Below are 24995 nucleotides of genomic sequence, written 5' to 3'. Positions count from 1 at the left end.
AACTAATGTAAGGGCTTCCACAAAGTAGAACACAGGTCTGGGCTGAGAAGTAGAAAAAATGGTGCTGAACGTACTGCAGAAGGAGAAACATTATATTCCACTTCTTTTACCATCTTCAGATGAGGGAAGATCCACTGGACCAGCAATCAAAATTGGCAATGGCTTGTTCTGCTGGGCTTGTAATTCTGATGACAGGCTAAGCGAGTGAGTGAAGACAAGAATGCTCTTTTAATAGGTTCAATAAAGATTTTGAAGTAGTATCATAAAAATTTCTACATGATGTGTACTGTATGAGCTTTTGTAGTATATAGCAATATTTTTCGAACCAAACTGTTCAAGTTACTTGTAAGACTGAGAGGTAATCTAGGTTAAGTGTTGAGAAAACTATTTATAAATATGTTGGTAAAAGATGACTTTAAAATAATGATAGAGCTTTCTGAGCAGTAATGATGCACATTGGTGGTAGTAGTACAAATAGTAAGCTGACAGAGGGGGTGAGGGGCAAAGAAAGGTAAAATAACCAAACTTTTTTTCAATTGATTCAAAACTGCTTAAAACTGTCAGACAAAGCTGAGGAGTGAACATTAGTGTCTATAACCTGAGTGAGGTCCAGTAGCAAGTTATTACTGAAATCTCAAGACAGCTAAGGACCATTTTAGTCTTTATTATTTATTTTCCTTTCTTCAGGCTTACAGTTGTTAAGCAGGTATTATTGACCAGGTGTAATAAAACTGTAGGATAGCTCAGCTTTTAAACAGACGTGCCTTCTGAAGCTTGGCAATTTTGTCAGCTATTATTTTTGAATGGTTATGATGCTTGTTCAAAAGAGGTGGTGGAGGGGAACACAGATTAGGAATACTGAGTGCTGGTTCATTAAGAGGAATTGAAAGTGTATTAAAATAAACATTCCTTTTGTCTTTGCATTTACAGAAAAAATGAAATGTTACAGAATCAGTATTGGAACCATCCTTATAAGAATGCAAATTTTTCAGCAAATACAGAAATCTAGAAGTTTTTAGAATTATTGCCTTCTTGCAGGGGGGTGATGCTTGGTGAAGTTCAAGGAAAAATGGGTGGGACAAGTGTGCCCTGCAGCAGATAACACTAAGGTGAAAGGGAAATGAGAATAATAGTAGGACTCTAGAAATGGGGTGGGAATGCTGTGTTTTAGGGGAGTCTCATAAAGCAGGACAAGTTGAGAGAAACAGTGGTAATCTAGTTAGTATGACCTAAGTGAGGAGTAGTCAGTGTAGGGATGAGGATTGAAAGATTAAGGACTTCTACAAAAAAGCTCTTGTCAACATTTTGTTTGGGTTATTGCAAAAACTTTGGATTTGCCTCGATGGTACAGGATTTAATGAAGAGGAAGAAAATAATTTGGTGTAGGGCGGGGGTGGAGGGGAACTCGTATAGCAGGTTGTGGGAGTAGTTGTAAATTTGAAGGCTATGTAAACGTTAGGCTAGCCTTAAAGGCCAAAGCTGAGTCGATGGTATCTTTGACTAATTGATGGTCCAGTTGTTTTGTTTTAAATGGTAATTGTTCTGTGTATATGCCACTTCATCTAAACTCAAAATTTTCATTATAAAATACTAACAAAATTGTTGTTTGTGACTTGAAAAGCCTTTTTGAAGTCAGAGTGGATGGTCTCCTGATTTTCAAATTTCCTAATAATATAATTCAGTGCCCCACAATTCCTGATGAAAGAAAGATATGGAATAGATCTTCAGGGTCAGCATGCAGAAAGAATAACGAGGCTTGTGCTTAGAGATGCTTGTTTGAATTAAAATAAATGCTGGAATTGGTAGAAATTGGATAACAAACCTTGTACCTCCTGACCGTTATTCTCTCTCCCATGGTGTAAGGGGAAAAAAATGTATTCGGGGGTTTTATTTTTGTGTTTCAGTATAATAAAAATGAGTTGTACAAATTTATTAGGAAGCTAGAAGAGACAGCTGAGAGGTAGTTTGTTCTTATACAGTACGTGGACCAGAAGACCTGATGAAGCAAAGTATCCCTTGGGGAAGAAAGGGCAGCAATTTTCAATCTCTAGCTATTTGTGTAAAATAAAATAAAAGAATTACAGCCAATCATATTTCCATCTGAGAAGCACAGGCTATATTTTTTTTATCTTTTAAAAACTTCAGTTTACTATTAAAGTTTTCAGACATTAGATCTTGCCAGACCTTTGCTAGAACTCTAGATTGAAGTCAGTTTTGAAAAAAGATTGACTTAATGTTTAATCTTGTTATGATACTCAACCCTGTAACTTGTTCATTAGAGCAGAGAGTTACTTAAAAGGACTTTTTAAAAATCAAATTAGTATTGTGAATTTGGACTTCTAAGGTAGGTACTTTAGAGGTACTAAGGGTGAAGGTGATCTGCAAAATGGATCCAGCTAATCACAAATGGATAGTATTTATAGTCAGTGGATACTAGCCACCACTTATCAACAAAATATTTAGTGCTATTGAATTGGATTGCCTATAAATCATAAAGCGGAGCATTAGCTCCTCTATCTAGCATTATTTTTTTGTAGTGTTCATGTTTTAAAAACAAGCCTTGGGTGGCATCTTCATTTCCTTTCATAAACAGAGAAAAACCAGAAAAATCATACAGTGTGTGAGGGACATAAACACCTAAATGAATGATTATTTATGGAAGCTAGGGAAAAAACAAAGCAAGCCCTAGCAATACTTTCCTTACTAATGAGAAATCTGCTAAACTGCCCCATGAAAGGGTTGCTCGCGGAAAAACTCTTGTGTACAGAGGTAATGCATGTAAGAGAAATACCATGATGTAACAGACTGAGTAAGAAGAGCTAAGCGGATGTTGGTAAGATACATAACACAAAACCAAAGACATCAACTAGGGAAGAAGGACAAGATGCCATTTTTTCCCCCATTGCAGAAATTGACTTTGATGTAGTACATAAGGTTTAGAAACATTAGTCTTTGAATCTCTGTGGAGAGAATTTTCTTACTTTTTTGAAACACTATTAATTCCTGAAATATTTATAAATTTTTTTAGGAATCTGGAATGAATGTTAATTTGGGGATATAAGCTTGATGCTTTTGTGAATAATCCGAAATGCTAATGTTGTTGTGCAGGAAATGCAGCTTGAGATTGTGGTGGTTAAAATTGAATTACAATCTAAATGGTCAGTTCGCCTGTGTAATCTGAGGTAAATGATGTAGGTAACTATAATAATAAGGTAGACTATGATTGAAATATCTTTTGAATTAATTCTTAGCAACTGGTAATCACGAAATGCATTAATCAAGGTCGATTGTACTACTCAAAGCATTCAGAAATGTGACTCCAAATGCATTTTCCTTCAGCTCTTATGGGCATATTTATATTGACTTTCAAACCTACATAATTATTCAGTTTTGTCTCTACACTATTTAGCAGTCTCCTTTGTTACCTCTTTTGCTACACTGCTTTGTGCACTGGGTATTAATAATCTTTCTCAAAGGATAGACCCCCAGAGCTGTCCAGCTTGAAGCAGTATTATCTTCAAACCCAAGCACTAAGAAGCTGAAGGTTTGTTTTAGGTGTTCTTAAAAGTTTTAAAATAAGGAGGGGATGCTACTATGATGGACCTGGATTGTGTAGGTCTTATCCATGCCATGAGACTGTAGATGCTATGGTAGGCAGTGTTAATAGGAGTTGAGATACTCAGTGTCCCATTTTTTCATTAATTTCCTGCTGTAGTTCAATGTTAAACTCAGAGAAAGGTGTATTCCCTTTCATTAGAAGTAGTTAACAGCACATAACTTAAAAGATTAGACATAATTGTGCTGAGTAAAATTCTGAAGTTTTTTGGTTTTTTTTTTTTTCCCCAGTTCATTGGGGTAATGGTTACATGGCTGTGGGAATGCAGCAATGATGGGTAAAGTGCTGATATCACAGTAGGATATTACATTTAGAAATGCACACCATCAAACAACAATAAATATTGCTATTATACAAAATCTGTAACAAAAAAATTCTTCCTCTGTTCCTCTGATTTCTCCTGTGCACTCCTGAGTCTCCTTTATTTGGAGCTGGATGCTGTTAATTAGTGCTTTTCTGCCCTTGCTGGGGAAGGGACTGAGAGTAAGCTCTGTTCTGCCCTCTCCTCTCTCTGAAGTTTCTAGCAGAATCGACTTGTGCGTATGGAGATCAGTGGATCCTGGGAAGGAGTTGTGCTGAAAATATGGTGCCTGTAGCTGCACTGATGGGATAGCAGGAAGGGTTTTGAAGATTGCCGTAGGAGAGGCACAGGTAGCTCACCCTAGTAAAATTAGACCAATGAGGCCAATCAGTATTGATCTTCTCTCCTCACTAATCTTTCTGCTCCTGTATTTTTAGAAAAAAGGCTATATTTGATGGTGGTATTATTATTTATTTGTTTATTACTATTGCAGTTCATGGTGCTCAGTTATTACCTTTGTTACTGACGATAGAAGGCTTTCTGCAAAAGTGCTGTTAGCAGGTGTAACACTTGGAAACAGTTCTAACTTGAGTTTCCTGCCAAGTATCATGAAGTTAGTGGCTGACAGCAGCAATTATTAATGCCATTTCTTTTGGATAGTACTTGTTAAATAGATACTTTCATTAGTAGTTGACTAGTTAGAAAGAATAATGGTACTTAGCATTTGCAGGTGAAATCAGAGATAGCTCTTACACCAGGGGACAATGATGTCCATCCCTGCCCACATAATGTTCTAGCTCTGAGACTTATTTCATTGTTGTGATAAGTGCAGAGAGCACAAATGCTAGTGAAAAGCCCAGAGCTGTAGCCCACTTCACCTAGAAGTACACTGTGCCTGCACAAGAGTCCTCAGTGCAGTGACAGGGGGAAGAGAGGATCCCCTCCAGCTAAAAAGCATTAGAGCTGCCACTGTGAAAAATAATCTCATCATAAATTCCTCTGGTTTTGGACTTCATACTGTCAATTAAATGTCTGTACTGTCAATTTCTCTCACATGCAGTAGCAAACTGGCAGTATAGTCTGGGTGGTCCTTACTTAATCCTCAAGTCTGAAAGAGTTGCATTATGAATAAAGCACAGGGATTCAGTTGAGCTTTATGCTGAGCTGTGCTTTTACTGCATTTTTTAGTCTTGTCAAGTTTGTGGCCATAGTGTTTGCATATACTATACATATTTAACACATACAGAATATATAACTATATAGCATATAGTGTAGTTCTTGTTCACTTGTATTTCTGTGGTATACATCTTCATGGAGGATATGCCCTGACTATCCGTAACTGATGGCTTCTCTTTTTTTCTTCTCCAGGTCATCTAAATGCAGTTTTGTGGTTGTAGAGCTAGTGCTGATAAAGCAATTCTGAATACTTTTAAAAAGACCTTCACATACTGAGAGTACTCCAAACACTGTGGAGCTGACAGGTCGCTAGGATTGTAACTTGTTACTTGCGTATACTTGGAATTTCATAAAGTTTCAACTCCCATTTTTATTTTCACTTTTTTTCCTCTCAAGACTTGTCTTCATTTAATGTAGACAAGCATCTTTTGAGTTGGGATTTGTTTTACCAGGACCTTGTAGGAACTATTACGTTCTTATCACTCAATACCATTATTGAATCTCTTGTGCTTACACACAACCATCATTCTCACACTTTGAGTAGCAGTGGAGTTTTCTGTTTGCTTAAGGATTTTTGTCTGTGTCTGCAGGAATCTTTGACTGTCTTGAAATAATTTTTTGGCCAGGCTGAGCACTTGTATATCTGCTGTTGATGACTTACCCAGATGAAAAGAAATAATCTTAGAAAAAAGCTGCATGGGTTTTTGCCTTAGTTTCTTTCTTTTTTTCCAGTGCTGCAGAAAATTATGGTGCTTTCCCTCCCCTCAGCTTAATCCCTGTTTTCTCAACTGAACTTAGTAGCTGACTTGTGTGACACGAATAAGTTTATTGCAAACTAATTTAGTTGTAAGCTCATATAAGAAGCTTAAAAAGGCTGAGGAGATCAACATTTATGTTACATTAATAATAGGTGGCAAAAACTGCAGTAAAACTCCATAGGTTTTATCTGAGTAAGTTGATTTTAGTAACTGGAGAATTTGTCTACTTGTAAATATCTTTCTGGCTGAAAATAGTTTTTTGAAATGAAGAAAGAAAATTGAAGTCAAAGTGTGCTTGAGTTGGCTTAGCTCTTTCACTATTAGTTTTCAGGCTGACCACTGTGCAGCATTGTGTGACATTGTGTGTGTAGAATTTCTAGTCTTACTTGGCATATCAACTTTATCTGTTATCATTTCATTGTAAGAATAACTTTCACTTTAGCATGGTGATACAGAGAATATAGTCATAAAAGTAAATTATGGAGAGTTCTTTGATTTCTGATAATCTGACTGTTTGTTTCATGACCCTCAAATTTCAATTTTGAAAGATCAAGCATGGTGCTTTGCAGTATGTGGGTGCAGGCCAATAATCTGAAGATTGAAGCCTGCAATTTAGAAATAAAATGAAATTCCATACTCGATAATGTTGCTAATTAACAAGAGGTTAATATGTGAACATCTGCTTTAATTCATAATGCTTTAGTCATCTGTATCTATTGGCTTTTGTTTCATGTTTTGTTTCAGACATATTTTGTTTTTTTTCTTATCCATCTTTAATTCTAGAACAACCAGAGAATGGTAATGATGCTACTGAATTGGGCAACTTTATCATACCTGAGATTAGTGTCACAAGTGTGGCTGGAGAGAGAACCGGGAATGGGGAAAAGAGCAGAGCACTAGCAGACAATGATGTTCAGCATTTACAGGGAGTGCAGGAAACAGCTACAGATCCTAGAACTGACAGCAAAGGCATGCCAGAAATCAGGAGACAAAAATCTGTAAGAAAAATGATGGAGGATGGAATAAACTCATCTGGCAGAGTGCAGTTTTAGCAGAGCACTTGTAGCTGCACTCTAAGGTACCATTGTTGATTGAAAGGGTCACTGCTGCATGTTTGGAGAATTAAAGTATGCAGTTAATATATTTGCATGTATAATAACACAAATGCATGTATTGCACACAGCTTCGTCTGTGCCACAGACAATGATGACACATTACCTGTAGATTTATTTAATCTGGAGAAAATACACTGTGAGACTCAACATACTTTTTAGTTTATGAAGCATATTTATTGGGTTTACAAAAATCCAGTGATCAATGGTATGAAGAAACCATCAAAATGGATGTGAAAAGTATCTCGCTGTGTACTCAGATTTTCTAAATTCCACCTTTCACAGTATACTGGAGTTCTCATGTTGTGCTTGAGTTTCGAACTCATACTACCAGACCTGTGATGCAGAAAGTGACCTTTCAGTCCTAAAGCATTCTTGGGTTGCTAAACGTGCAGGTGCCATATTGGGTGTCCTGGGGCATTGATCACATACCTGTATAATTAATGAGCTTTGCAAAATCATGTATTGGAGCACTTGCTCAAAGTAAGATTTACACTTTTTTTTTGTTTTGTGTGGTATCTTCTAATCTATAAGTTTCTAATCTCCTGCATGAATTAACAAGACTGCTTTTTTTTCTTCAAAATAACTACAAAAAATGAGATTGTGGGCATGCTTTTTGATCTAGTTAATGCAGCATTATTTGCTGTAACTTTATATCCTAATGAACCTTAATTCCAAATATAATGGAATAGGTAAGTGTTTTGTCTTCTGTTCTCTGTTCTATTGCTGTATGGCTTCATGCTTGTAAATATCAAAATCTAGCAATACATAAAATCGATAAATGTGAGAAAGTCAATTGCTAATTCTTGATTTCTTTTTCTACTATGCAGGTAATAATGATTTAGCAATTCAAGAAGAACTGATAGAAGTATCTGAAGCTGATGAAGGGTTTTGCTCTAGGGCTACTTCTAGTACAAGTCAGTCTGCCCTATCTAACAGCAGCAACACAAGCAGTAAGAACCTTTTAGGGAAGAGCCAACGAAGGTCTGGAGGAAGCAAGGCTGGAGGAAAAGAAAAAGAAGGAGAAACCTGCAGAGAGCACTTGTCACGAAAACAAACTCAGAGAGCCATGAGTGAGAATCTAGAGCTTGTCTCTCTGAAGAGACTGACACTGACAACTAGCCAGTCCCTGCCTAAGCCTGGCAGCCATAGTCTGGCCAGAACAACCACTACTGTGTTTAGTAAATCCTTTGAACAGGTCAGTGGTGTCACAGTTCTAAATAATCGTGGTGGTGTATCTGGTACAGAGGCAAACAGGTTTTCAGCTTGCAGTCTTCAGGAGGAAAAACTGATATATGGAACAGAAAGAACAGATCTTCCAATTTTAAGCAAACAACCTAATCAGCAGCGACCTCCTAGTATTAGCATAACTTTGTCAACAGATTGATATTAAATTGGCAAGTATGAAAAATGAAATATTGAGGGTTCATGCTGATATTGGTACGTTGGTACATTAAGCTCCTTAATATGCTATACATTACTTTCTTAAACCTCAAGCCCATAAATTCTCATTTGGCTCACATTTGATAGTAATAGTGAATAGACAACAGTTGTCATTACTTTGCGTCAACTTCTAATAGCTTGGAAAGTTCTTCTTTGATGTACTGTATTTATACACATGATTGCTTATAGCTTCATGTGAAGTTTACAGCTTCACCAATTTATCAAATATTGATTAGTTTTTAGCCACTGACCAAGATGTGTGGCTTTTTACAAATGCATAGTATGGGAACAAATAGAGCCTCTTTCCCAGATTCTACTTCTTCACTACTGCTTAGCATAGGCAAAATTGCAAGTACTACTTTTATTTAAGAGGAGTCTTGCAGTATGGGCATGAAATTTTGGAACAGCACTGTAAGAACAAAAATTCTTTTATGTCAGCCATGAGAAAGCTGTGCTTACATGTAAGGTAAAAACTAGAAGCATCAGTTCAGTGTTATGGCAGTTTTTATAATGGTATTTAGTACACGTTGCAATGTTCATCCTTCATGCGTATATGAGTCTGAACTATAGATGCATTTTGGTTTTTCTTTGAAACTGGGCCAAAAGTCATACAGCAGCACTACTTGTGGATGGGAGTTCTTAGCAGTTGCTGTAGTAGTCACTCTTTAGACTTACAAATTGTCTGACAGGCTCTGTCTTTCTTTCAGGTTCTTAAATATCAGGCACAAAGCTACTCATTGAAAAGTCACTGTCATCAGTATTTTTATTATTTATGGGGAAGATGTGCTTGTGTAACAATGCTATGTAGGAAATAAGGTATGAGCCCTTTGCACTGACTCAAGCAAATCAGGAGTGTGAATGTGTTTAACATGAACTTCTTACTTGAGACTAAGAATACTACCAAAGGATGTGTACTTTCAGTAACTTGCAAGCACAAAGGGAAATTATAATGTAAATATAACTAGCACTGTAATTCCTAGGCTTTTTATATCTATTATTTTTATAGTTTGAAATTCTAAAACAGCAGCCAGTTCAAGGTTACCTAAACTTTAACCTTCAGTTAGTTTGGTGACCTTGTTTGATACCAAGTTTTATAACATTAAGATTTTAATTAAAAATGGACATTAAAACTTCCTATGCAGAAATTTGGAGAAGCAATAGCTGACAAAACCATTCCAGTAGCAGTGATTAGCTGATAAACAGAAAATATATTATTATAGGTAGAGAAATGCATGAAGATCTAAGGTACAGTCATTCCCAACTGTCCAGATTTCTGCAGCTTATGATCCCCTATTGTCAAGAACCTGGTAACAAAACAAACACTAAAATACTGGTAGACTTTCCTATTTGCCTGGAGATAAGTTTAGAGATCCTTTTTTGACTTAAGCTGAAGCTCAAATAACTTCTAAGCAGCTAATGTTATTCAGGTTTATAGCAATTAACAAGCTGGTTAATTAATGAAAAGAGATAAGGAGACATAGTTGACAGGGACAAGTAAGTTGTACAGTTCTACTTTTAAGACTGCAGTCTAGATGTGTACAATTCTTAATATTCACCAACCCATGTGGAATAGCTGCATCAGTCTATAGATACTTGTCTTCACCTGAGAGCCTGAGTTTAAATGAATATGCCACACTTTCTCATTCTTCAGATTGTGTGACAGTGTTCTATTCTAGTAATACAGTATTTCACCTTTATTTTTACAGTGAATTATTTTCTTAATTGTACACGAAAGCTTACATTCCTAATGTATAAACTACAAGGTTATCCTGTTTAGTGTTTAATACTTTGGCCAGTGAAATAAACTGGTTCTTTGGAGTTGTATGTTTTTGTAAATACTTTGACAGCAGAAAATTTTGCCGCCTCTTTACAGGTTTTTCTGCAGTACACATTAGACACACATTTGTTTCAGATTGACTAATACATGTGGCTGCTGGAGCATGCATAACCACAAGCAATAGAAGGGTTTTAGGCAGCTGATAGCAGACACTGGCTAGCACTACACATACTGAATGTAGAACTCCTCCTTTCCTTGAAACTTGTTCTAGATGTTATGAAGAAATAACCTGCAGAACTTACAGCTGCCTCCTGATCTGCTCTTGCAGTGTAGCATTTAAGAATACTTTGGAAATACTTTACAGTAATTTAAATTGAAACATAAACTAGAATAGATAAATAAAATTGCAATTGACAGATGTTTGTTGTGATAGTATTATTTGTGAGTGTTAAGGGACTAGAATTTTTAAGTAATTCTACTGATTTTTGTTTTGTTTCATTTAGTTCATGATTGTTTCAGTTATCTCCACTCTTTCAAGCTGGGTGTTGGTATAAAAGATATTTATTATACTGGGAAGATTTAGTCACTTTAGCTATAAGTAATTAGAATTTTGAAGGATATAAAATGTAGATATGTAACATAATGTTTATAATACTGTTGGCTACAAGTCAAACAGTGTTAAAGTGAAGTTAGTTTATCCTTTTATTTTATCCAGCTAATTACTCTAACTGTGGTCAGGCTTGAACCCAAGGCATAGGCTCATATTGGTACAACTGAAATGATACAAAGCTTCATACTTTGAGAAAATGATAAAAGGAAAGGTTCTTGGTACTAAAGGCTGCCATTTCTATACATTTTGTGGCTTCATATAAGTATATATGTATTGGTCTCTGGAGCAACTTACACAATCAGCTTGTTTTTGTGAACTGACATCACACCTTGATACTGATGGAGTAATTCTTTCCTGGTGTGAGTAATAAAACTTTCAGTTGTTGTGCTTTCTTTTCTCACAAATGAAAAAAAAAAAAAAAGCAGGATGGGGAGAGGGAGATTGGAATTATTTGTTGTCCAAATATCCATGGTGCAGGATTGGGGTCGGGGGGCGAAAGGGAAGGGGGAAAGTAGGGCAGGAAGCAGATGCATTCTTTCATGATATTTCTAACATTGTCAAGCTTTTGGGTTTTGAGCATTATCTGATCACTTTAGATTGATGAATGAAAAATGTATATTAAAGAAGTAGAGGTCTTCTAACAGTGTAAGGAAAACCTATTAATACATCCCATATTGTAGTCTACCTGGGAGTGGATAGTTCTGATGAATACAGTCCAAACATCATAACGTTCTGCAGGGAAAATCTTATGTAAAAAGAAGCTGTTTTAATGCTGACATTTATAACTGACCTTACTGTTTTAAATCAAAGGGCACTGTTTCCAATGATGGCTTTGAACAGCAACACTTTCAAAACTGTTGAAGCTGAATCTGTAACATTTGTGCAAAAAGCGTTTGGCCTCTAACCACTTGCTGTAGAGCTGCAATGACTTTTTTTGAAGGAAGTGAGATGTCCTTGAATTGCCTTGAATACCTGACTGATTTGACAGGTACAGAAATATATAGCTATTTTAGCCACACTTCTCTCTAAGGAGATCTCTTCTGATTTCTATGAGGATTCTAGAAATTTCTAACTTAATTATTATGTCTGATATCTTTTGTCAATGTTTGAGGCTTACAGTGCTGTATATAGATGTGTAATATATTGCCTTTTGTATTTGTATAATTCTACTTCGAAGACTAGATGTGTACATTTCTTAATATTCACCAAAGTACATGGAATAGCTGCATTAGTCTATAGATGTCTGTCTTCACCTGAGAACCAGAGTTTAAATAAATGTGCCACACTTTCTCATATTCTTCAGTTCATTGTGTGACACTGTTCTGTGTTTTAGTAATGCAGGATTTCACGTTTTTTACAGTGAAGTGTGCTCTTAATTGTACATGAAAACTTACATTCCTAATGTATCAACTACAATGTTGTTTTGTTTAGTGTTTAATAATGTGGGCAGTAAAATAAACTGGGTTTTTTTGAAGTTGTATGCTTTTGTAAATACTTTGCACAGCAGAAAATTTTGCCGCCTCTTTACAGGCTTTGTTTAAATACACATTAGAAAGCAGTATATTTGTTCAGTTTTCATTGTACGCATCTAGAAGTCACAGTAAGTTTGACCACGTTACTTGAAATATGCTGAATACCCATTTTACAGAGTGTAGGCTCTGCAAATGCAGCCTTGCCAGGTAAGACACCATGCCTAAACCACTTGGCTGAGAAACACTGACCGACAGGTGGAAGGTGAGTTCAAGCAGATTAGTTGTAAATGGGTTGATGGCAGAAGTAGATGACTGTCCTGTCAGTAATGTAGCACTACTTGGGCAACTTGGTGGTTTTGATGGTCTTAATATAACAATGGTTTGATGATGCACAGCCATTATCTGCAGTGTGTCTTTATTATTAGATCTTCTATCCAGCAATCTTCACTGCGTTTCTGTGACCTGCTGGCGATCTGGAGGCTGTTGGCTGTCTTTGTGGCAAGGGTGTGTGTGGCTGGCTCACATTCCCCGTCTTTGTGAAGATCGCCAGGGTTTTTTCTGCAAAGCTGCTTTCCAGCTGTCTGGCCCCTGTGTGTGCTGGTGCCTGGGGTGGTTTGTCTCCAGGGGTAGGACTTGGCGTTGCCCTTGAAACTTCCAGAGGTTCATGTGTCGGCTCACATCTCCTGCCTGTTGATGTCCCTGTGAATGGCAGCATACCACTCTGGGGTATCGACCTCTCCTTCTGGTTTTGTGTTACCTGCAAACATGCTGAGGGTGAGCTCTGTCCCATTACTCATCTTCATTAATGAAGATTTCAAACGCTCCTGGCCTGAGTATTGACCCCTGGTATACACCAGTAAGGCCAGGTCTTCAGCTGGGCTTTGTGCCACTGGTAACAGCCCTTTGAGCCTGGTAATTGAGGCAATTTTCTGCTCTGAGGCCTGGGATTCCTGAGGGCTGCTTTGATGGTAAACAACAGAAGCAAAGGTGGCAGTGAGTACCTCTGCCTTTTCCATATCTCTTGTCAGCTGGTCCTGTATATCTCCTATCATATCTCCTACTCAGCTGTAGAGGCCTATTTTTCCCTAGTCTTCCTGTTGCTGATGATACCTGTGCTAAAGCTTTTCTTGTTGCCCTTCATCTCCCGTGCCAGATTCCACTTCATTTGGGCTTTGGCTTTCCTAACTCCATTTGTGTGTGCTTGGATAGTGCGTCTATAATCTCCCTAGGTCCCCTGCTCTTGCTTCTATCTCTTGTGTGCTTCTTTTTCATGTCTAAGTTTAGTCGAGAGCTCCTTGTTCATGCATCCAGGCCTCCTGCTGTCTCCTCTTGAATGGTCCATCCCAACACAGAAAATCTTGAGCCTGGAGGAGATAGTTCTTGAACATCAACCAGCTCTCCCGGGCCCTTCAGATGCCCCACAGGCATCTACCAAGCAGATTCCCTGCACGAGGCAAGTTCTGTTCTTCTGTAGGCCCAGGGTTGTGATTCTGCATTTTGTTCAAGGTTTCTTTCCTTTCTCCTTACAAATGCAGTCTCTGGTGCAATGCTGTAGAGTAACCTGGATGAATGCAAGAGCTGTTCTAGATGGCAGCAGTGAGAGAGCTCTCTCTGCATTTTTTCTTTTTTTTTTTTTTTCAAATGTCAGTCTTTAACCTGTTTTCTTGAATGGGTGAGAAAGGAAATCGCAGATTCCTAACGTTTCACTTGAACAAATTAAAAGTTTTCTTTTCCAAAAGGTACAAATTAGACTTGATGCTGTGGTTGTCCGGTAAATGTGTAAGATTTGCTATTTCAGTTTGTGGGTGAAAGGCAGTGCTTAGAATGGGCTCTTACATGGTTTTGGGTTGGAATTGTTACTGGTTGGTGAAACACAATGTGAATTTGAATATCTCCTCTCTTCCCAAAATACAGTAGGGGAGTACAAATGAAAGTAATGGTACCCCAAAATACATCCCTTAGTGGAAGATGAAAGTACCTGAGAGCCTGCTGGACAATTCATAGTGAGGAGGATGTTTGAAGGTAATAAAAGCAATTAGTAACTAGTTACAGAAATTACATTTGTTCCTGCAGACTTTACAGCTAGTTGCCTGTATTGAGCTTGTAATAATTGTTTTTCACTTTTTATGTTAATCCTACTCTGTATGAAAGATGACTGAATTCAGTATGCAGGTTTTCACCCAACCCACAGCTGACAGGTAATAAATACATCAGCTAATTCAGGATAGTGGGGAAAAATGTCACTGTGACTCCAGAAACCTTTGTGAAACAAGCCTTTACATTGCATGGTGCTCGCCTCATTAACTTGATTCCTAAAATGAGGTTCTGTTTAATCATCTGTTACTCTAAATGTGCTGGGACAATACTGAAACTTAATGGTGCAGAAAGACTTGTGGAAGTTAGTCTGAGTCACAGTGTACTTCTGACAAGGTGCGTAGTTGTTGTTCTTGCCATTAATGCTGACTAATACTGGCAGTCCTCTCTAGAGTTTCTTGGTCTGGACTATGATGGTAGATTTTTCTAGTATGAGAGGATAGATTTCAGAGGAGGTGAGAAGAAATACCAACTTTTACCTCCACAACACACAACAAAGTAAAGGACGGGGTGTCAGGTATTGGTACAAGAAGTCCTCAGAGTGGATGTGATTTTTCCAATGTTTCTGTAGTACAAACAGTGAACCAAAATAATGAACAAACATTCAGTGCTTTCTCTGAAAAGATACTTTGCTCATGCATGAGACTTTGATATCATTTTTGATTCCTATCAAAGTAGGAACAGAACAGTGACTCATTTAAAACATACATATAAAAACATATAGTGTGTGTATATACATTTATGCATATATATAGACAGATATAGACGGTTTCCTCTTCAGCTAGTCAAGGTATGGGGGTTGTAAAACTGTTGGGAAGACTTGGAGCTGGCAAAGACTTGGACCAGCACTGATGTCAATGACCTATGATACCATCTAAAATAAACATGGCTAGGCACTAAAAGGTTGCACTGTCACTGGTGATTTTCCTTGTGGTAGTATCTGCCGAGAGTAAAGTGATTTGAATATAAATGGTAAAGGATCTTGCACTTACTCCTTACATAGGTTTAAAAAAAAAAATCACTATTCATATTTTTTCTTTTGATTTTTTTGTCGTTAAAATGCATTGTGGTTTCATTATTGCTAATAACCTGCAGTTCAGAGTTTGCTAATCATTCGGATTGAATAATTGAATTGGATAACATTATATACAGTAACATTTTGGAATCAAGTGTGAGCTAACTGTCATACCAAAAGTCAGCTTTCAGCAGCTGTCCTGCCCCTAAAATGTTGGTGTTTGAGAAATCTGTTATAATAAATCACAAAATGGAAAGACTTTCACAAGGTAACAGCATTGATATTCCCCGGAAGATTGTTTACTTGTTAGTTCATTCCTCGTTTCAGCCATTGAAGAAAACCAATCCAGCTGCTATTTAGCTAAGCTACTAGTTTCAGCTCTCCCTGTATTGACTGGAGAAAGATACAGGCACTGTCAGACTGATTCAGCACATCCTGAGAGGGAGATCCTCTTTGACTCCTGAAAAGTGTTCATCCCATCTCTCACTTCCTTCTCATCCCGAGCAACTGGCTTAGCACTGCTGCCTCGTTACTGCTTCCTACTGAACTGAACCCGTACATCCCCCTTTGTGCTGCATAAAGCCAAAGTAAGCTTTAGCATAGCATCAGTCACTTCAGCATATCTCCAAATGTCAGCAGCTGTCCTATTTTTACTGAAGGCCATACGAGCAGGCAGATGTCTAGGAAGAATAGATCTGGTAGTTCTGCTGGCCAGGATGTAAATATCAGCTTGAAATAATGTGGACAGGTACTGGGAGTTAAGATTCAAACTGCATCTGTTTGGGTTATTTGACGAATCATGAAGTAGTTGCATTTCTAAATGTCTAAAGCAGGGAAGAAGGAAAGAACTGGAGCACAAATCTCTATGTAGCATTCCTGTTTCTGCCATTCTTGCTTCAGGATCCCACTTAAAGGTTTGTAATAGCTTTATTAGCTTTTGATTTTAAAGGTAGAATAGCAGCAAGGCTGTTAAAGCTTCCTTTCAGCGGAATGATACCTGTTCAGCTCTAGCTGAATCCTCTGACAAATCTGAGGCTTGGTTCTTAACTATTCAGCCTGGGAAGGAGCTTCTCGACTGCCTCACATACTGCATCAAATTCATAACTTTAAGCTTCTTTGGTTATCCATGAGAACTTACTTTTTCTTGCTACTAGCGTAGGAAGCCATGCTACAAAAGCATTGCCCTTGAATGTAGCATGAACCTGAATGTGTTTCAGGTGTTCAAGTCTTCCCAAGCCCAGTGAAGGGCTGAGGAGAGACTTTCATCACTTCAGTCTTTGCCCAAGGCAGGCTTCCTGACCAGCATCAGATGCATTATAATGCTGCCAGCCTTGTACTGAGCCATTCTTATGGCAGCCAGTTCCACCTGTGGCCATAGGAGTGAGGGCAGAGGCCAGCGCTATCGCCAGCTGGAGGCCTCTTCCAAGACTCAGCCTTCACCTGGGCAGACCTCTGCAGTGTGGAACAGCGGGAGGCTGGATGCATGTCCCGAACAGCCCGCTGGAGAGGCAATTTCAGAAGTCCCAGACTGGGCACTGCGTTTAGCCCGAGCAGCGTTTCAGCTGCCCCTCTGAAACACTGCAATCCAGCTTCTAAATGGATTAGTTCACTGCTTTGGCATCATTACCCAAAATAAAATGTGCTTATGAACAAATAGCTTGGAAGAAGAAATTACTGAGCAATGGATTTCTCCAAGATCCCACACTGTATGATCTATCTTTTTTGTAAAGCCTGGTATGCATGGTACATACTGCAGCATGATATGTGTCCTCTGTTCTCAATGAATGACACAGTGGTTTTGTACTTTAGGAGCAGTATTGGATAAAAAACTCGGTGATGCTTGCAAGCATTCTGGTAATGGTGAGATGAGTAACTTAAATACACCACCATAATTAGTTACTAGGCAGATCCACTTATAAGGTATTTGTTGCCATAATTTAATTTCAGGCAGAAAAGCAGTGCCTTGGAAGAATCTTTATTTGATCTTGAGTTATTGAACAGCTTTAATACACCTTGACATTCAGTACCACATTCATAATCCCCTGTAATTATTCCTTCCTACTCTAATAAGAGCAGGCACTGTACAGCACAAGTACTGAGGGATAGTTTGGTTTCATGCTTGAACGAAGGAACATGTCGTATAAAGCACACTTCGTACTGAGATGCAGGAAGAGAGGTGAATTGGAAGCTAAACCAGAAGCTTTAAAAGCAGTTCCAGAATGTCTAGTATGCTTTTTCTCTGCCTGTCTCTGTAGGCACTTTTGAATAAATGAAGAAGCTGCACAAAATGAGAGAGGCATAAAGCTGAGCACTTACTGGAGGGGGGAGAGCTTTAGGAGGAAATCTCTTCTCCCATGGCTCCCACCTGACTGCAAGGGCAGGCATCTTCCCATCAAGGCAGGGCTTGTGCTATGGTGTTCTGCCCCTTCCCTCCCTCTGCCTAAAACTTGTGCCTCTGTCTCCTTCTTGGAGAGGAACCCAAGTGCTGGTACTACCACGGTAATAAATGCAGGAAATTAATACTGAAACAACCTAACATGGGACTATAAGAGCATTTGTGGGCAGCGCTGGTGCCTGCACTCTGCTATGTAGGTTTAAACGTCGGTGATTTTCTTGTCATGCTTTGGTGTCAAGAAATGAGTGACTGGTACCTGAAGCCAAAATGTTGGGAACTTCTGGAGTGTTCCTGGCAGAGGGTTAAAGAGAAGGAGGAGAGACAACGAGTAGGCCTGAAGAAATTTTTGCTTTCTTAAAGGGCTGGCTATCGAGGTGCCCCTTAAACTGGAGGAAACAATGGAATTAAGAGGACTTGGTGAATACTAGCCATCAGCTGAATATCTGAAGGAGTTTATGGAAGAGATGGTGCAAAGGCTACAGCCTTTGCTCAGATCTGAACTTACGAGGTGTGAAGGAGGCATCGAAGGATGGAGGGTTGGAAGTTGAACATCTCAAAGTTTGCAGATATCAAACAAAGAGGACAATAAGGAGCTTGCAGTTCACAAGGTACGTGGAAATGGCAAGTCTGGTGTTATGGAGGAACAAAGTTGTCCACCCAGAGCAAGAACGAGGTGCAGATCTGACTCTACAAGAGATACCAATAAAAAAATTTTGTCAATTGTCTCACTGGTTTGGGGAGTGTGATGCGACTTACAAGGTTTTGGGGTTTTTTTAATAATGCAAGGGGTTTGCATAACAGGGCTAACTGAGACCGCTCATGTAGCAGTATGTGAAAATGTTTGCTATAGAAATAATACACTGGAATAGCTTTTGTAAGTGGAGTATGAGCATGGAGAGATCCATGGGACTGAGAAAAGGCCCAAGTAAAGGTAAGGTTGGTGGACTAGTGCAGCACATGAACAATGTGGCAGGTTTTAAAAAATAGGAAATGACTATATGCTCTTTGAGCTAAAAATCTCTTGGGGAAAAGAGTAGTAAAAAGATCTTAGTGGGATAGTGCTACAGGTCTGCTATAATCCTTTGGGGATGCATTTGTAATCTTCACAGAGGAATGTTAACAGAAACTGTCATTAGGAGAGACTTAAATTTTCTTGCTATGGGTTGGAGGACAAATTCTATCGGTAATTGCAGGTCCTTATTGCTTCTGGAAGTCATAACTGACATGCTTGTTCAACAAAATATTCCTGAACCAAGAGTAGGGCGTGCTGCTTCAGGCATTGAGCATCTTTGTGTTGCATACTGCTGGGTACTGGATTGCTGAAAATGGGAAAAGAAGTAAATTGGCCCTAGGTAGGAACTTGGCTGGTGAGAGCACCCTTCTGGTGTGTAAACCGCCTTGTTCAGCTGGGACTCTGGTCTTCTACACAAGACTTCATTGTACCACTGTGCAAGACTTAGAGTGAAGTAGGAAAGAGTTGTATAAAATAACTTTGTTGTTGTTTTGGACAAACAATAAAAAATAGACCTTGAATGAAAGGGCTTTTTATTTCAAAAGGTGAACTCTGAGAAATGAAGATGGCTGGACAGTGAAGTTTATTGGCTGGAGAGAAAGCAAAAAAAACCCCAAAAGCTCAAAGAAGCTTTAGTCAAAGGATGGAGTCTCTAGCATTTGCACCTTAAGTAGGGCAGAAATCTTGTATGGAAAGCCGGTATTGAAACATAATTCACTTTAAAAGTGTACTTGAGCACCTGTAAGGAACTGAATGAAGGGGGAGTAGAAGAAAGCATACAGCCTAGTGGGAGCAGAAAGTCTTTGTGACGGACTGAATTACCAGAAGACAAAACTGAGTTTAACTTTCGCAAAGGATATTAAAATACATGTAATGATTCCTTAACTGTAAAAACAGAACAAGGGAAAAAGCACAAAGGGGGAGGAGCTGGAACGGGGGCAAGGGGTGGTGGTGGTGGTGGTGAGGGGCTGAGACCAGCGAGTGTAAGAAAATGTTTTCAAGAAGATTGACATTGCCACCCCATGGCAAGTCAGTACAAGGACACAGGGATGCACATCCAGAGGCTAAAGCAGAACGTACGGTAAACGTTACATTCCAACAGTCAGTGTCACAACTGCTTCTCTGAATTGACAGTGAAAGGTCCAGTGTCCTGGGTAGGGCACAGCCTGAGCTGTACATCATTCCCACTGCAGACACAAGGGTAACCCCCATAAGTTCATTTACATGTCATGGTATGTGGTCTGAATAGAGTGGACTCCTTATGCCAAGAAGAACAACCCAGTGACTCACAAGGTCAGCAGCTGACCTCCTTTAAGCTTTTAGTTATGACAGCAGATTACATTTCCTTGAGGCTTCAAGCAAATGTAATAGAAGCTTCCATGTGGTTTGTTGTGCTGTACTCTACAGAAATACTTGCGTTAAACTTTTTCTTTGCAGCTTTCATTGCCTGGACAGATGATGTGAAGCGCGGCAGGGTTACAATCCTGAAGTCACTCCATGGGTCCTTCTAGCAGTCAGAAGGAAGATGTCCCATAGTGATCTGACTTGACCATATTTACTCAGATCTCTCAATGTCTACTCAGCGGGCAAGTTATTATCCAGCATAAACTCCCCTAGCCTTGCCAGTCACCTCTTCTAACCTCTACACTATTCTGACAGGCAAATCAAAATGTCAAGTCAAATAAAACACTGAGCACCTATGACAGCAAGCTGTCACATGGAAAACAGAAGAAAGTCAAAAAGGAGGTTCAGGGTGCTCAGACAGCCTTTTTCCTATGGACTAATATACAGCAAATGCTCTTAGAAACAGCGTGACAGAAAATACAGATTCATTCAACAGCAAACATGGAGCACCCATATCACTTTTCACATGTCACTGTACCTCATAGATGTGCCTGTGACTGTCATCAACTGAACTCATCCCAATTTGTATTTCTTGGGAAAATTTTATTTTTCTGTGGAGTTATACAGAAGGTGACTCAATTAACTGAAAAAACTACGTGGATCTATACGAGAATATATGATAGAAGAGAAATGCTGGTTTGCTACTTAATAAAACTGATAAATCCTAACTTTGTATAAGCTACTGCATTGTACAGATGAAATGAGAGTTTTGCTGTCATAGTTGATTTGTGCTAATTACAGCAATTATAATGCTTGCGGAGAAGGAAATTTGCAAAAAGTATATTAAGTGTTCAGCACTCAGCTGCCTGTCAGCTGAAAGGAAGGCGAGTTAATTGAATGTAACAAGTCTATCCTCTTTCTGTAATAAATCAGTGTTTAATTATAATGTGCAGCTACATGGCCATATGTCACTTGCTGTGGCATAACAGGAACATGTCATGTTATTGGTCACTGCACTGGTGGAGCTGAAAGCTGCTATGCCCCTGCGCTAAATGCCTTACAGAAGTCTGACTGGTTTCAGTGTTACATAAAACTAATCTTCATTCAAAGTGTAGGAATTAAAATTAGGCCAAATATCCTACCAGAATCTAACATACATTTAGTGTGTTGTATTAGTGTGTGAATTTTTTTTTTTTTTTACTATTGCTATTTACTGTAAATACACTTAAATATAAAAGAAAATAGATGAAGTGGCAGAAATATCCCCTAGGAGCAGGCACAGAATTACTGAGAAAAGAGCTGTTGCCAAGTGCAATTTTTCTGTAGACTTCTTGAAGCTAAGCAGAGCTGTCCTAAACTGATTTAATGTCTCCAGGTATCTGGAAATTGGCTACTTTTAACCTACAGCAGCTTTGATTGCCCTCTAAAAAATGCAGAATTGTCTAAAGGGCTGCTTTTGTCAAATGTTTGTTTTCTATTTGATAATATACTTGTGCCTGATTTAAAATACTGCTTAGAAACTAGGTATCATTTTCAAATTAGTGTTGATAGAAATCATTCCTCTACTGCACCTCTCCTGATGGATTTTCAGGCCAGAAGGCTGGTCTGTGTAGGTGCAGACATAGCAAATGAGGGTGGGAATGAATGTAAAGCCTTAAACCTGAGAGGCCAGTTGTTTGGGGCAATAAGAGCCCAGAGCCACAACCTGCAGCCACTGGGAACTGGAGATAATGATGTAGTTACTGGAATATTTAAAGAGGACCATAAGGAATATACGCTAGAATATATTGCCAGACATTCCTCTAACTTTCCCATGTTTAAGCACTTCTGTGAGGATAAACCAGAATGTAACAGTATGTATTTGGCATGAAGGACAGTACAGCGTGGTAAAGAAGTAGGCTTCATGAAGCTAGCTAAGCTAATTGTGAAAGGGAGGCACTTTCCAACGCAGATCGAGCGTGTCTTCCGTTCTGCTTCAGATAGCTCAATATTGGACATCACGCAAAAATGTGACATTTTGTGTTGCCAGGAAAACCATTATTAGTCCAGTTTATTAGACTGTGCATACTGTAGCCAGTATGTTTAATCATTTTTATTCCCTATTAACTAGAATAAAAATTGGTGAGCACCATAAGGTGTTTTGTTGAAAAGGGGAATAGGGTCTTTACAACATTTGGTTGTTTAAAGGTGAGAAAATGCCCAGCTACTTTGAACTAGAGGAGAAAGCACACCACTTAAACATTCATTTATCCACCTGTGTCTGGAAAACAGGGAGTTAGGTACCCGTCTGAATGTTTGCACTAGCTTACACTGAGGACTTGAAAGCATGGATGGGAAATTAATTCTCTGTCTATTCAGACCAGAGCCCTTAATGCCATATTCTCCTCATGATAGTTGTAGCCAGAAAGGTTTGCTCCAAAAGGATAGCACAGCATTGATTCAATTTCAATAGATCAGAATCTCACTGAAGACATTGCAGCATGTGCAACGTAAGGCAGGAAAACCACATTTCATTAACTTAGCTGAATCAGCACAGCATAGTTCAGGTACAGTATTACCTTCTCCTGTCACTGTTTATAGCACTTAATAGGAGACTCTGGTATCCTTTCCCAATATTTCCACTTACTTGAAATGAGGTAGATGTTCTGTTTTCTATCAGCAAACATCTTGACTTCTGAATTCAGTAAGAGTGGCGGTGTTGATGCCCGTGAGAGCAGAATGTTGTCCTTCGTCTTAGATTGTGTGTTTTTATTGCACCCACCTTACCCTTCCTTCTTAGGGTACGCAGTTTCATAAATAAGCATCTCTTGCACACAAATTATTACTTGAAAGTCAATGGCTTTCAAATTTGTTTATTTCAGGCCAGCATTGAGATACCTCATGGAACCAGAGCTTTCAACATGTGAGCTCTAAGCTTTCTGCAGTGGCTTGCTCCGCTTGGTCCTACGGTTTTGGGGCTGTGGCTCTGGTTTTGGAGCATCTCTGGAGCTCGCCTTTCAAAAGGTGACTGCTCAAAAGGTATATTAGTCATGTACGCCCTCTATGGCATAAAAGCCCTCTCTAACTTGGCTGCTGTTGGCCTTGGGTTGCTTCCCCTCACCCTGGCCCTCATAGGAAGCCACGAGCAGAAAAGCAGGGGCCCAATGGGCATCATTCTGGGGCTTTCTGTTCCAAAAGGCCAAGATGAATGTCATTTCTGAGCGGCATTTTTATTTCTGAAAGTACAGAAATCTATCCAAGAGCTGGTAGCTACTCAAACATCAGACTGTTCAGGGCAGCATGCCCAGAAATGTTGGTATTTGAGTTGAAAATGTAACTGTTCATACATCCCACTTCCCGCATTTGTCTTTGTGTAGTTATGGTATGGGTCTGGGAAACAAAATACCATTCTGCCTTTTCCGTTTGACTCAGATGGTATTTTGCAATGTACGTTATCTTTCACAGGATGACACAGGTATAAGCTCTTCCTGACAGTTGTTCTTGGGTTAGTGGTGGCTGCCTCCATCTAATTGTTTGTAGACTTACTTGGAAACTGCAGTGACAGAGATCAAAGAAAGAAGGAGTCCTTCTGCACAAGGCACAACTACTGTTTACGATTCTTGTGAAGGAGGGAATGGAATATCCCAGGTGAAGAGGTTAAAAACAAAAGCAAGACACCACAGCAGTAATAGCACCGAAAGCCTACACAGACATCACAGTGTTACGGCTTGAGGTAAAAGGAATTTATTTCTTCTTGTTCCGTGATGGTCTGCATGCTTTCAGATAATATAGAGTCTTCTAGCAGTGTTTATCAAACTTTTCGCTTTGCCGCTGTGTTAACAGAAGCTCAGTTGCCCTGAGGTAAGTGAGAACAAACTGCAGTTTATGACTGTAGTGCAAACCTGGCTCTGGAAGAAGGGAACCGATCCCACTAATCTGGAAGAAGGGAACCGATGCCACTAATTGAAGGTATTTTATAGTTACAGTGTCGAGACATTGATTCCACAGTTGCAGTTTCTTTTCACTGGCCTGGCCAGGAAAAAGTGTGTTGCTGCTGAGCCGCGCTGTGTTTTTCTAATGTTTTGTACTTCCCTTGCCAGGCCTAATCATGACCTTGCAACCTGAGAAACACTTGCCGTCTATACAGGGCTGGCTGGGAGCATCAGCTCCTCTTTCAAAATGCCAGCATTTTGAAATGCTTTGCTCCTAAATGGGTCTTTTACGAGGAAAAGTATGTCGGAAACACTAGCCTGTGTCTTTTCCACTGCCCCTCTATGTGTTCCATATAAAATATATAAAAGAAAATAATCCATTCCACTCCTGCCAGCTCCCAAAGATGTCTGTGCATGTAGCTGAATTCTGGCCCTCATGGTCAAAGATCTGCCCATGACTTTTTTTGTATCACTGCTTCACATAAACTTCACAAGACAATTGTCAGAGGTGCCCATCTTTCACTTAGCTTCCGTCAGATTTATCTCTTGCAATTAGTTAACCCAAACTATGTTTAACATGTACCTATCAGCAGATGATAGAGTACCCCTTCCCTCTGTAGCTAGAGTGACACCCCAAACCTTTTCCTCAGCATGTGCCTCATATTCTTGGAGATTTGATAGTTTGAACTTCATTTGCAAGTGATGCCTTGCCCAACCTCTTTGCATCGTACTTCTATGCAGGCAGGTTCATGGGGCTTTTCGGGGTGGTGATAGGGTTTGTCCAATGAGCTTGTTTATTTTCTAATGAAAACACTTCTGTGATGGCTTCAAAACAGAGCTGTTAAATAGCTGGATGAGAGCTTCTTCACATTTTGGCAATGGCTGATGCACCTCTTCCTTCCAGCTCCTGGTTATTGCCTTGCTGCCTACTATGGATGCTGCAGTCTTGCACAGAACTG

General features: G+C 39.2%; 1 protein-coding gene across 3 annotated transcripts in view; it reads left to right on the top strand.

Moving 5' to 3' along the window:
• HYCC1 (hyccin PI4KA lipid kinase complex subunit 1) overlaps positions 1-12267 on the top strand; it is a 49221-nt gene extending 36954 nt beyond the window's left edge. For 2 of the 3 annotated variants that reach the window (XM_059818616.1, XM_059818615.1), the window contains exon 11: positions 7794-12267. In XM_059818616.1, the coding sequence (XP_059674599.1) occupies positions 7794-8350 (557 nt within the window). In that variant the 3' untranslated portion in view covers positions 8351-12267. Of the gene's footprint in view, positions 1-6634; positions 6930-7793 lie in introns of all 3 variants that reach the window. The other variant, XM_059818618.1, reaches the window with a different exon arrangement.
• The last annotated feature ends 12728 nt before the right edge of the window (positions 12268-24995 follow it).

The sequence above is a fragment of the Gavia stellata genome, chromosome 6, assembly GCF_030936135.1.
Source record: "Gavia stellata isolate bGavSte3 chromosome 6, bGavSte3.hap2, whole genome shotgun sequence".
Taxonomy (NCBI): domain Eukaryota; kingdom Metazoa; phylum Chordata; class Aves; order Gaviiformes; family Gaviidae; genus Gavia; species Gavia stellata.
The sequence above is the reverse complement of the archived record's forward strand: the minus strand, read 5'-3'. Positions and strand labels throughout refer to the sequence as shown.